The 14252-nt window shown below is 36.4% G+C and overlaps 1 protein-coding gene across 1 annotated transcript in view; it reads left to right on the top strand.

The window, feature by feature from the left end:
- Positions 1–13266, top strand: part of LOC127448691 (neurturin-like) — a 65585-nt gene extending 52319 nt beyond the window's left edge. The window contains exons 3-4 of the mRNA XM_051711419.1: positions 2704–2881; positions 12173–13266. Of these exons, the coding sequence (XP_051567379.1) occupies positions 2704–2881; positions 12173–12597 (603 nt within the window). The 3' untranslated portion in view covers positions 12598–13266. The remainder of the gene's footprint in view (positions 1–2703; positions 2882–12172) is intronic.
- Positions 13267–14252: the final 986 nt, after the last annotated feature.

Genomic DNA, 14252 nt, shown 5'->3' with positions numbered 1-14252 from the left:
GACTAGAGAAACAGCTGCTTGGGTGGAGTTCGTTAGGTTGTTCCACCAGCGGGGCACAGTCGAAGTGGAAGTCCAGGAAAGTGATTTTGTGTTTCTATGAGATGGCACCACGAGGCGCCGTTCACCCGCACAACGCAAGCTTCTGGAGGGCACATAGACCTGAAGAAGAGAGTGAAGATAGGGGGGTGCGGAGCCAGTGGTTGTTCTGTAAGCAAGCATCAATGCCTTGAACTTAATTTGAGCAACCATTGGCAGCAAGTGCAGTTCGATGAAGAAAGGCATGACGTGCGCTCTTTTGGGCTCGTTGAAGACCAATCGTGCCGCCACGTTCTGGGTCAATTGCAGAGGTTTGATTGTACATGCAGGAAGACCCGCCAGAAGAGCATTGCAGAAGTTCAGTCTTGGTAAAACAAGAGCCTGGTAAATTTGTTGTGTAGCATGCTCAGAGAGGAAGGGTCTGATCTTCCTATTGTTGAACATAGCAAATCTGCATGATCAGGCAGTCCTTGCAATGTGGTCTGAGAAGTTCAACTGATCGTCGAACACAACACCTAGATTTCTGGCTGTCCTTGATGGTGTAATCATTGACAAGTCTAGTTGAATGGTGAAATTATGATAAACCGCTGGGCTCGCCGAAACCACTAGAAGCTCAGTTTTTGCAGGGTTGCGCTGGTGGTGGTGTTCTTTCATCCAGTTTGAAATGTCTCCCAGGCAGGCTGAGATCCGAGCAGCTACCGTAGGATCGTAAGGCTGGAATGAGAGGTAGAGTTGTGAGTCAGCAATGATTAGAAAAGCCATGTGCCTGAATGACAGATCCCAATGATGAGATGTAATGGAGAAGAGGTGTCCAAGCACTGAACCCTGTGGGTACCCCAATAGCTAGTTGGTGAGACTTAGGCACAGCTTCCCTCCAAGACACCCTGAAAGATCTACCTGTGAGGTAAGACTCAAACCAGAGGAGGGTTGACGGTAGAATGTGGTGGTTTACTGTGTCGAAAGCAGCAGACAGATCCAGCAGAATGATGATTTGGATGCAGCCCTTGCCCATCATAGAGCTTCAATAACAGACAGCAGAGCCGTTTCCATAGAGTCTCCACTTTTGAAGCCAGACTGGTTGCTGTCTAGCAGGTTGTTCTGGGTGAGAAAAGAGGACACTTGGTTGAACATGACTCATTCAAGTGTTTTTGCTATGAATGAGAGGAGAGAGACCGGCCTGTAGCTTTCTAGGAGTGCAAGGTATAGTTTGGGTTTCTTAAGCAGGTTTCTTGAGCCTGCTTAAATGTTTTGGGAAATCACCTGACTTTGATTTAGCTGACAAAAGTTGTTCAAATATTAATTATATATATTTTTTAAATAATAATTTAACTCCTTTTTTAAAGAAATAATAATTATAATAATAAAGATTATTCCAAGGTACCCTTTTTTCAAGAATTTCAGCTTTAAACAAGACTTTTGTATTTTTTTTACTGTCTCGGATGGTTACACAAAATAATTTCTTGAATACACCTCAACTATGATGAACATGTTTTAAAATTCAGATCCAAGTCATTTTTATATTTTTTCTGGGATTTAAAGTAAAAAATGTCTAAGTGGAACCTTCCGGAGACAGTAATAAAATAAAATAAAATAAATAATTTTGGCACAAGTAGTTTGGAACAATCTTTTATTATTTCTTAAACAAAATGAGCATTGAAACAATATAAAATATAGATTTTTTAAAAAAAAGTTTTATTATATAAATAAAATATAAAATATTATTAATATTTAAGAAAAATTGTCCACCAAATCAAGGTCAGTAAAAAACAAGTCTTGTTAAAAGCTGAAATGTTTGAAAAAATAAATGTTGCCATAAGTAGTTTGGAATAATCTTCCAGTTAATATCTCTTAAAAAATAAGCAGTGAAACAAATTTGTTTTAAAATATTATTTAAAAAACTTTTGTCCACTAAATCAAAGTCAGGTTGTGCAACCAGCATGCAAGTAGCCATTCTGTTGTTATGTGACAGAAAGTAAAACAGGGAGGACCTCTTCAGACCCTAATGACTATGTGAAGTTTCTGAATAAATAAATAAATATATATATATATATATATATATATATATATATATATATATATATATATATATATATATATATAGATATAGATATATATATATTAAAATATATTTTAAATGAAAAGGTAAATTTCTTTTGTTTTCAGGTCAAGTGGAGTGCAGTATGTTCATATGTGACAAATTCATATGTGGATTTTTATTTAATTTTTTTTAAACATTTTTAAATGAATAATTAAGTTACCCTTACATCTATTAAAGGTGCAAGGAATGTTTTTTAATACCTTTTACTAGATGGTTACTCTACTTGACATTTTTAGAGTCATTAAATAATTTTTTTGTAGAAAATGCATTAAATGTTTAAAAAAAAATATGAAACCAACATGGCCACAAAGATTACATTTCAACAAACTTGACACTTGTGTCTTAAAATAGAATTTTTAAAGATTTCTCATTTTTATCATCCTGGACACCTTATTTTCCATTACCGATATAGTACCCAAAGTGCGTTGAGAAACTACCTTTATAGGCACCATATAAAATAATGTTATATTATTATTATTGTCTTCTCAGTCTTTAAAACAATTCACTTTACTTCATATATACTTTACATCTGTATTCTGACAGCTTTTGTTCTCTTCTTGTGCTTGTAGGTGATGATGTTGGTGTTTGTGTGTATTCTGGGTCTGATTGATGGGCATTACTTGCAGGATGAGATGGAAGAATCCCACACCAACATACTGAGACCCCCTTCAACCTTTCCAGACCGACACCCACTCCAGAAAAACCCAGAGCAGAGGCAGAGCAAAGCATCCTGGGCAGGACTGCATGGTCAGTACCCAATAGACACTGTATCTCAAAGCATATAAGGTCGTCACACTTTTTACTCCTGTAAATAATTCTTTGGAGAGGGTTGTTTTTGGAAGTCAATTTCTGTATATGCACATAATGTAAAGTCTTGGCTATAAAAAAGCTCAGAAACATTTACACCATTATTGGCCAGGAAAAATATACAGTTTATTGAACACATCCAGTAGTGGGGCATGTTTTTACAAAGGGAACCTGCTGTTGTTGACATTAGTTTGAGATGAAAACCTTTTTTTTTGAATAATGAAATACTATCTAAAGTAAAAAAAAAAAAAAAAAGTCTACCATCTAACACAACATTTCTAACATGTATGATGGCTATTGAATGGCATTTCAGCAATAAAACAATTATGGAACTAAAAAGCAAATCTAGAATCAGCAAAATGCAAGATTAATATAGGGTTTAAAATGAATAATCCTTTGATCATTACATTTGGTAACCCCCCCCCCAATCATGAATATGGTGTTACTTTTATGCCAGTATGGTTTTGCTGTGTTCACTTTTTTATCCAAAAGCTATTACAAAAACACAATGATATTGGATTTTTTTGTTTGGAGGACCGAATTCAGAATTTTAATTGAATCAGATCTTAATTGAACAATGTGTTTGAAACCATCATGGATACCTACTGCTTAAAAAAACAAGCTTTTGTTCAATTGGACTTTTCATCCAAAAACTTACTTAAATATAACCTTTTTGGCAACTGTCCCATGTGATGATAACTACCTTTCACTTAAAGGTGCAGTATGTAAGATTCAGAAACCCTTGTTATTAATGACCCCTGTGGCCGTTAAGTGAACTGCAGCCAGCTCGTGCTCGTGCACACACTCCATAGGGACGTGAGCGAGCGAGCATCCAAAACAATGACGTAACGTACAAAGAGACTGAATGTGATTCCCTGGCATCATACTGATAGATGAGGTAGCATAATTAAAATTACACAGTTATGATCATTTTACTACAAACTTTGAGACTAAACTAAAACTACGTATCAGCTAACATTGCTTACTGATACACACATACAGCTACATACTACCGAACTATACCAGATAGTTTACTGTTGCACTGCACTGTTATGTTGCACTATTGTATGTTTTGTATGTCATATGTTGTACTACGATCAAGAAACCAGCGTATTTGCTTAAATTTATTCTGTATACCTGACTTTTAGTATAAAGAGTATATCGTTGAAATTATTTGAAAGTTACGAAACAAGGTAGTTTGCAATTCTCAGTGTTAGCAGGCAAGATCAAGTTAGCTAAAATTACACAGATCAATCCTTATGGCACTATATTTCACATTATTTGTAGTTATGTAAGCTTATCTGTCCAATAAGGGGAATGCAAATTCAGGGAACAAAGGTCTCTCCAGGAATGAAATGTCCTGCCGATGTTCACTCTAGTTTTCGCTCGACCACGATCATGTTCCCGCTTAGCCAGAAGGGATTCAGTAGATAAATGTTTTTTTGTTGTTGTTGTTGTTGTTGGCTTACTCTTGAGTTTGTGTAGGAGTCGGTGTTGTGCTGGGAGCCGGATGTTTGCTGGATTCCATCTCTAAGATAATGTTACCTAGTGTTGCAGACTGTCTGTTGATGCTGTTGAATAGCGGAAGAGAAGCTATTACTGAGGCAAGGCTCTCGGGAGCGCGCATAATCGTCACATCCTTTGGATTTTCCTGGCAAAACCGACCCGCTCCCTTCACATGAAAATGAGTCTACAGGCTTTAATAGGCAACCTAGAAAGTCCGGGAAGGGCTCATTTTTTAAGTTGCGTTACAAGCCGTTCACACATTGGCAAAAAAATAAAGGCGAATATTACATGAAAATTGTTACATATTGCACCTTTAAGTTAAGAAGCCACATCCATAGTTGCAAAACCTTTTATAACAATTGGAGACTTTACGTCTGTACTCACAGTAAAATTAACCCATCAACAACACTTGCTGTTAGGTGTGATGATAGATGTGAGTGATTTCCAAATGATATGTTGTCATAAAGTGTATTTTAAAGGTTGTGTTGCAAACCATCTAGCCAATTCTGTAGCCTAATGGGTGTTCACCAAGCTGTTGTAGATGTTTCTCTTTTATAGTTCAGGAGTCTTAATGGAGATCATAGTTGTTTCGTTAAAGTATCAACTTTGTCTCAGAAGGTTCTCCTATTTTATCTGAAGTGTTTTCAAGCTTTATAGCTGTTAGATTTTCTAACGCTTTCCAGTCACACCTGTCAGAGCTTTGAATCCTTTGAATCCTTTGGGACTGATGCTTTTCATTTTCTGTCTATTCAAACAAAAGCTAAAATACTCCACAAAGCCTTAACGGGTGAAGCTAAACCAGTCGAGAGCATGTCCGGGTCACATTTCATCACAAAATTAAAAGAAAGAAATATGACTTTGTATTTTGCTTAGAGAAAACAAAGCCTATTTTTTGGATCATTTAAGATGTTTAAAATGTTTATACATCATAGCAGTATTTGTTGTACCCAAGGATGCTTTACAATGCATAGGCAAAAACAGAAATTCACATATAAAGTAATTTCAAGCATGTGAGCAAGCACACATAATCAATCAAAACACACACACATACACAAAAAAATGCATGTACAATACAAAGACAACAGATTTACGGGGAATCAGTCAGTTGAAAAACATAGTGAAAATAAATGAGTTTTTAACTGGGTCTTAAAGATCTTGAGTGGTGTAGTTTCACGGAGGTTTTGGGGCAGTATATTCCAGAGCTTAGGAGCAGCAATGCTGAAAGCCCTACCACCAACAGTAGGCAATCTAAACTTAAGTATGACAAGCAAGTTTCCAGCACTGGATCTAAGAGTGCGGATGGGATCATAAGGATGGGTTAATTCTGTCAGATATTAAGGTGTTAATCCATGAAAGGCTTTAAAGTCTAAGACAAGAATTTTAACTGTATGCGATAGGTAATAGGGAGCCAGTGCAACAGTGCAATAGGAGTGATTTGAGCTGATTTCTTGTTATGTGTGAGAACATGAGCAGCAGAGTTTTTAACAAGTGGTAAGCAGTGAAGCATTTTGCAGGTAAACCGGCAAACAGAGAGATACAGAAATCTAAACGAGAGGTCATGAAAGCATGGATGACAGTTTCAGCATCTTTAAAGCTTAGTGAAGAATGTAGGTGGGCACTTAACAAGGATTTAACAAGTTGGCTAATATGGGCCTCAAAACACAGTGTAGGGTCAAACAGTACACCCAGGTATCGTATAGTGGTTGAAGACCTAACCAGAAAACCATTTTGGATTTTGGACCAACTAACAAAATTTCAGTTTTGTCTGTGTTCAGTTTTAGAAAGTTTGCAGCCATCTAAACTAACAAGTTATGCCGATGACACGCAAATCTCTATCGCGTCCTGGTCCAAATCTGTTTTTCCACCCACTTCCATTACTGCTTGCCTCCAAGATCTTAAAGTTTAGATGGCTGCAAAATTTTGTTAGTTAAGTCCATGGTGACGGATGATCTAGCCAAGCGGAAGCATGTAGACAGGGTTGGGGAGTAACGAAATGCAAGTAACGGGAATACGTATTTAAAATACAAAATATAAGTAAATGTATTACACTACAGTTACAATTTAAATCATTGGTATTTAGAATACAGTTACATTCAAAATTTATTTTGATTACTGAAGAGATTACTTTGCATTTTATTGTCATTTGTTTCATTTAATATTTAGTCCTTTCAGATGGAAAAATTTATACATATAAATGATGTGATCCAAAGTGCATTTGAACAGCAGTGAAACACTTTCTTATGATGTGTTACATTCATACGAGCAGACAGAGAAGTAAGTATGAAGTAACTTTGGAGTACAAGAAATAGAAATAAACCTTGTGTAAACTGTCAGCTTTATGCTAAGCTAAAATGCTATTTCTAGCCATTTTACATGCACATTGTTACACCGGCAGCACCTGCTATCTCTCCTGAACGCCGCCAGAGGTCGCCATCTCCAGAGTACTAACCCTTACTTCACGAACTTTCACATAACCCTCCGTTCAGACTGATTACTCACCCACCTGTTTCACATTATCTCTGTCTATTTAAGTTCCCTGTTTACACCATTCAGTGCAAAGTCTTGTTCTGCCTAGTCTGCAATTCTGAGCGTTATTTACCATTACTATTTTCCCTGTGTTTTGACTCTTGCCTGTTCATCATATTTCCAAGCCTGCTTGTGTGTTTTTGGACCTATTACCTGTTTACTGGTTTGCCTTTCTTGGACTGTCTTCCTGTGTCCCGAACCCTTGCCTGCTTTTTGTTTACCCTTTGATTTGCTGCTTTGTTGTACTGTTTATACTTTTATTAAACTGCATATGGATCTTAACATTACTGCCTCGGTGTCTTCACAACACACATTACCAGGCATGATCATATTTTTTTTTATCAAGAAAATTCACATTGGATCATAATTTATTTTTTTCTAGTAAGACCTTTGATATTAGGGGAAAAATCATATTCTTGATAATTTTTGCATCGTTTTCCTCTAAAAATATCTAAAACTCCTTAAAACAAGATCAGTTTGATTTATCTTGTTTTAGAAACAACACTGCATAAGATATTTAGGTTTTTCATAGAATGTATTTTAACGTGTATTTTGTCTTACTGTACTGGCAGAGTTTTTATAGTCAAAACAAGTTAAAAAATCTACCAGTGCTGAAGAAGTAATCCAAATTATTTAGAATACATTACTGACCTTGAGTAATCTAATGAAATATGTTACAAATTACATTTTACAGCATGTATTTTTTAATCAGTAGTGGAAAAATTTCAAAAGTAACTCTCCCAACCCTGCATGTAGATAATAAAAAGAAGCGGAACAAGAACCGATCCTTGAGGTACACCACATGAGACAGAGACAGAGCGAGATTTGTGTTCGTTAATACTGATGTATTGTTGCCTGTCACAGAGATATGAAATTAGCCACTGAAAGGCAGTACCAGTAATACCAGTAGCAGATAGGCGAGTAAGGAGTACGGAATGGCAAACAGTATCAAAGGCTGCACTAAGGTCTAAGAGGACTAGGAGACTGAGTGCACCAGAGTCAGATGAGATAACAATAATGTCACCATTATGGGGGGGCAAAATTTGACCTGGAATTTTTTTACACATTAAAGTCACCATTTATCTTCTGAATTAGTTCTATGTTATGTCACTGTGACAGTTAGCACCTGCTTCAAGGTAAATTCCTTGCATATTCTTCTATTTTTACAGTATTTCATTCCTTACGTTCTGTGCAAATGAAGTGTCTGTGTACATAATAATGCAAAAAAAAACAACAACAAAAAAACTTGTGGAATGCAAAGTGGGTTATCTTGTGAGGACATGCACTGTACATACAGGCCCTGCATTTTCTCTTTTTAATTATATTTTGGGATCTGCTGACATTTAAAAGGGTCATGTCATATAATTATTTTAGCGTTATTTGTATTGTGCCAAAAACAATCATAATTTAGTTTTTCACAACCATTAACCTGTCTCTGACCCTAAAAATTAAATAGGTAATTTTTTGTTGCTCTGTCTAAATGCGCTCTTCAAATGTGAAATGACAAACAATGCTTCACTGCTTACTTGCGAGCTGCGGGTTTGCTGTCAAGTCCAATATAGTTTAACTGCCCCATCCTTCAATAATAGTCTCTTTGCAATGATTGGAATTTCATAACAAAGTTCAGGAGGAGCATGTTCATTTAATCCGACCAGTCACATGCCAGAGTAAGTGTATATAACCGCTGCTTACACCCATGCTGCGACGAATCCTCCAGCATCCCTCCACCACCCCAGCTCCTCCCATCTATTCAGTAATAACTCAAATCCTAATCTCAGCACACCTTTCTTATCAATTTAGTGTTCCACTTCAAATAATCTAAACCTACTCCATGCAGGTTTTGACACAGCAAGTCAAGTCTCGTGCCTCGAGCCCTTCTCCAGGGACAGTGAGCCAAACACGTTTACACTATCCTCATTGCAGGATTACATTAATTTGCAAACTACTGAATGCAACAATCTACACTCTAATGTGCCAGTCAAACTCTTATGATCAAACTGAAATGATCATGATCAAAGTTTAATTCAAAGGAAAAATTTAAGTATGCCACTTGTTTCCAACATTGCTATTCTTCAGAAGTTTATGCAGAGCAGTAGGTGATACACAAAGTCTGAAACAGTACAAGGTGTGAGAGAGTCATATGTAATTCTTATTAATTCTTTTGGTGTTTAAGAAAATGGCATCTATTCTACTTATATTACCTCACCGTGGCTGGGGGAACCAGTTTTCAGAACACCCTATAGGCATTGTTGACATTTAAATGTGGGCTGTTGTATTGATGTTTTGAATTTCTGGATTTCAGAACGAGTTTGTTTTGCAGTTTTGAGTTCTGAAAATGACAGTATGTTTTCATAGAACACCAAGCTCTTTTATCTAAAAAAACAGAAGAAAAAAAAAATAGATTCCTTATTATTTTATTAGACAACCCTTTTAATGCAGCGTTAACATGACGCCATCAGTTGAGTTATGCAATGTGGTAAACATGATCAGAATGTTTTAAAAAAAAGAATGCTTTCAGTAGATATACAGTATTTCACACACATATGTTTGTTCCCAGCTCATGCATACAATAGAATAGGAATAATCTCAGCACACTCTTCTTATCAATTTAGTGTTCCACTTCAAATAATAAAACCTACTGCTGTGCAGGTTTTGACACAGCAAATTGCTCTCTTGGAAGCTAATTACCCCAATCTTTGCCTGAAGAAAATTTTAATTCATATTCCCAGTTTCTCCTCACCTAGTGACTTGAAAATAAAAACTCTTTAAACGTGATGTAACATGTCAGGGGATGTTTTCAAAGCTGTATACTTCTGCAGCATGAGTTATACAGGATGATAACAGACAAGAGTCATGGCGATATAGTGTCCTGCAAATAACAGCAAGAATTTCACATTGGTGTGAACTCGGTTGAGAGGCATTCGCTGTTACATGATTAGCTATTGATGTGTGAACCAGGGCCACTAATGTTATCACCTTTTTAAATGTCAGTGTTACATTGCAGTGGGCGGATGTGGCTTATACAGTCAAAAAGGCTATTTTAATGCTTTAGAGACACGTGCTACCAACTGTGCTCTCTGGAAATGAGCTTTTAAAGGAATAGTTCACCCAAAAATAACATTCTATCATCATTTACTCATCTTTGTGTTGTTTCAAACATTTCTTTCTATTGGAAATACAACAGTACTGTATATCTTTTACAAAATATAAGTGAATGGGGACTGGGGTTATCAAGATTTAAAAATGACACACACACAAAAAATAACACCCCACCATATTACTTCTTGTGCGTTATATATTGATGTAGTTTGATGGGTTTGTGTGAGGAACAGACTGAAATTTACGTAATTATTCACTGAAAATATGGTGTTGTGTCAGGTTTGACGACAATGATGTTTGGTCACGAGAAAACCAATGACACTAGACGTCATTAGTCAGGTTTTGAACTTATGCGATCTGAATATCACAAAAAACTATTTGCAAATAAAGCAGCGATTCCATCCCATGTGTTTAAGAGAACAAAATCATCACTTCTGGGGAAATTGGCACAAAATGGAAATAAAAATGGAAGTTGAAGACACGGTGCGTTCTTTTATTAAATAAAAAAAATTCTCTGAACAAATTATGTATTTACATGGCTTGTTGAGGCAAAGACACGTGACTTTTTTTTATGCACATCTGTCTTTCCAGTGTAGTTTATGCGCATTTCTTCTTTTCAAATAAAAAATTAATCAAACTCAATTGAGTGTACACGTTTTTTATGTGCATTTTGGAGATTTGTTTTCGCATCTTAGTGTTTCCATCCAGCATTTTTTATGAAATATCGCACAATTTGCATACAAATATGTGGATAAAAACCCAACTACTGACATCAAACCTGACGTAATGTGAATTTTCGTCGAATAACAATTTACATTTTGGACTGTTTCTCACACAAAACTATTTTGTAGCTTTAGAAGATAACATCAAATATTTTAATGAGATCAAATACTGTATCATTGGTCCTTATGTGTCTTGTGACCGAAAGTTATTGATGTCAAGCTTGATGTGACACATCTACAGTAACAGTGGTATATTTGATTTGAGAGCTACAGCAAAGAAAGAACATTTTGGGGAATAATGACATGACATAATGACAATAATGACATGACAATATGGCTTTATAAGAGTTAGAATATAGAGCAAAAGTCATGTGGACAATTTTTATAACACTTTTATGGTGCTTTTTGTTTTTGTGGTCATTTTAGAGCTTTACAGCTTTCCCTTTCATTATATGGAAAAGATCAGCCAGGTTATTCTTCAAATATTTTGTGTGCCATGAAAAAAATAAGACTAGGGATTTTAAACAATTAAATAACAGAATTTAAATTTTTGTGCAATTTACTGTATTCCTTTAACACTTCCCATGGTCAGTGTTAATTTTCACACAGTTTTTTAATTTTATTCATGATTTTGTCTTTTGACAAATGTCCTTTAACTTTAGTCAATATTTCTTCATGCCATATTAATTAACTTTAGTCAGTTTTACTTAAATGGCATATAATTGTAATTGACAAAAAAAAAAAAAAAAAAGTTGAAGATGATATGCAAAATGTATCAAACATGTATCAAACTGTAACAGACCAAACTGATATTCAAATATTTTGAGAAATGCACTGTATAAACTACTAACAAGCATTTAAACATGCATCAGACATATTAAAGATTATTATGTATTAATATGTAAGATTAACAACATTAGAAACCTGAGCTCTTGAAAGAATAGCATAATGCATATACTGAAGTATTAGCTACCAGTATTAGAGTAATTAGAATTTACTATGTTGTGAATTTCTCACATTTAGACAGTTTCGGATATTGCGTTACGTGTAGCACATTTTTAAGGAAACGGTGCGCAAGTTAGTTTAAGTTCACCTGTTCGTTCCCTTTATTGTCTGTGCAGATGTAAGTTGTAATATTATGTTTATGTTGTGGATATAGCTGATTAATGTCACATATATAGGATGTGTTTGAGTGGATGTTTTACATTGAAACCGTCTGATTGTCACGTTGCATCTTTTTTTTTTTTTTTTGTCTCGTCTTAGTTATTTTTGACAAAATAAAAAAACACTTCATCAAGGAATATTTTTGTAAGTCGTACCGTGACGAGATTAACACTGCCCATGGTCACTTCAGTTTGCATGTTTTCTGTCTCTTTAGACTCATCCCTGGCCGAGGAGGGTGAGGGGCATCGAATCCGATGGCAGCGTTCCTCTACAAATGCCTCCAGTTCAAGGAAATCCCCTAAGAACCGCAAGGAACGTCGTAACCGGACACGAGGTCGCAGCAGCCAGGACTGTCATTTGGAGAGGAAGGAGATGAGGGTGCGTGATCTTGGGCTTGGATATGACTCAGATGAAATCGTGATTTTCAAGTACTGTGTGGGGACATGCATGAGTGCCCGCAAGAACTACGACTTGGCCCTGAAAGTGCTGACAGATAATGGCAGTGTTCCAAGCCGCAAGGTGAGCACCCATCCCTGCTGCAGACCGACACGCTTTGAGACTGTCTCGTTCATGGATGCCCAGACAAGTTGGCAGACCATCAAATGGCTTTCAGCAGCCAACTGCAGCTGTGTGGGATGACAGAGGTAGAGGAAACACAACTGGTAAAGTCAATCCAAAGCTACGCTTCAATCCAAAGAGGTTCCTTAGATGTTCCTTGGAATTACTCTGAAGGGAAACAGCGATGCTGTGCTGCTGGTGATGCCCGGATGGATGGTGCGGATGTAGCTAGTGTGGCTAGGGTGCAAACACAGTGGCTCTTGTACCATGAGGAACCACAGGAACAAGGGATGACCTGCAGGGTAGAGGTCATTTTGCCATGAACACTGGTTTTGAGACTGTAGAGGAGATGCCACCCGTTCTCTGACCTCAGCATCTCCATTAGAGAGCTGATAAACATTGATGGAGTCCTCCAGATATCTGCTCCGAACTGGAGTTTTAGAATTGAAGTAACTTGAAGGGCTACATTTCACATTTCTGCCCCTTATAAGGCATTATGAGATTTTAAGAATAACGTGGATACCATGAAGGTTCATTTTAATAGAACAGAAGGTGCTCATCATTTATGGTTTATCAAGAAACATCATGTCGAAACCAGGCACGATGCAACAAGTTTCCAGCAAATTTCCTGTACATGCTGAATGCGAAGCTGCTGCGCAACTTGACACAATTGCAGTCAATCAGAAGGCGTTTGATGTTTAGAGGGCAACAGTGCCCACCAACTTTTTCAGCAGTTTTGGTTCCAGAAGTATTTTTCCCATTCATTTTTTCATAGGAATTTCATAAAATAGTTATAAGCCATGACCCAAACCAACCAGCTCCAAGGTGAATCACAACATTACAAACTTCGATTTGAAGTAAACAAGTATTTGAAAATTAGACAAAAAGACAAAGGTACAAGACTGTGTACATAATGTTTTTCATGAGGGAATGAACTACAATCCCATGAAGCATTGCGAATGATGTTATCGTATCGGAAATTATGGAAATATATAAAACTATTTATTTAAAGTTGTTTATCATAAGTGAAGAAACAATATATTTCAATTTTATGGCAAAATATTCAAATATTTATTCATATATAAGTAGTTTGAGAGTGTACGGATAGTGACTCGATTGCATAATTCGCAGTTTGTCATGGGAATGGGCGGTCGCTGCAGAGCTCTTTTTGCCTGCTTTGCAACGACTCTCTGATTGGTGGATTTTTCCCCTAAGGATCATGGCTTGGACTGCTCTTAGTCTGGAATTCTGCTATTAAACATGAATTAAAAAAAAAAAATGAGAAAAAGTTGAGATAACACAGATTAATGGCTTTAACAGAAGTATATAGCATTGATTAACAACCTCGGAGCTCACAGTAGGTCTGTCTTTAAAGATTTATAAGTTACTGTTAAAAATTAGTTTGTCTATGAAGAAAATTCATGAGATTTAACTCCCGGCTGTTGCTCTCTTGATACAGCTATGTGAGCAGGATTTTGGACCAATAAGATTCTACTTTGGGTGGGGCTACTGACAGAATGTTCTGTCACTCATCAGAGTTGCAGCTGGTTAGGACACAAATGCAGATTTACATGGAAGACATTTTTTTGATTGTTGTTTTATTGCGTCACGCCAAGTTAGGACTTGGTGTGAATGTCACAACCTTTTTCTGTATTACACACTAACACAAACACACACATACCCAACTAGCCAGAAAACTAAATGTTGAAAAAAAAAATTTGTTAACTATCTAAACT

Source organism: Myxocyprinus asiaticus, chromosome 12 (assembly GCF_019703515.2).
Source record: "Myxocyprinus asiaticus isolate MX2 ecotype Aquarium Trade chromosome 12, UBuf_Myxa_2, whole genome shotgun sequence".
Taxonomy (NCBI): domain Eukaryota; kingdom Metazoa; phylum Chordata; class Actinopteri; order Cypriniformes; family Catostomidae; genus Myxocyprinus; species Myxocyprinus asiaticus.
This window is presented reverse-complemented; position numbering and strand designations above follow the sequence as displayed.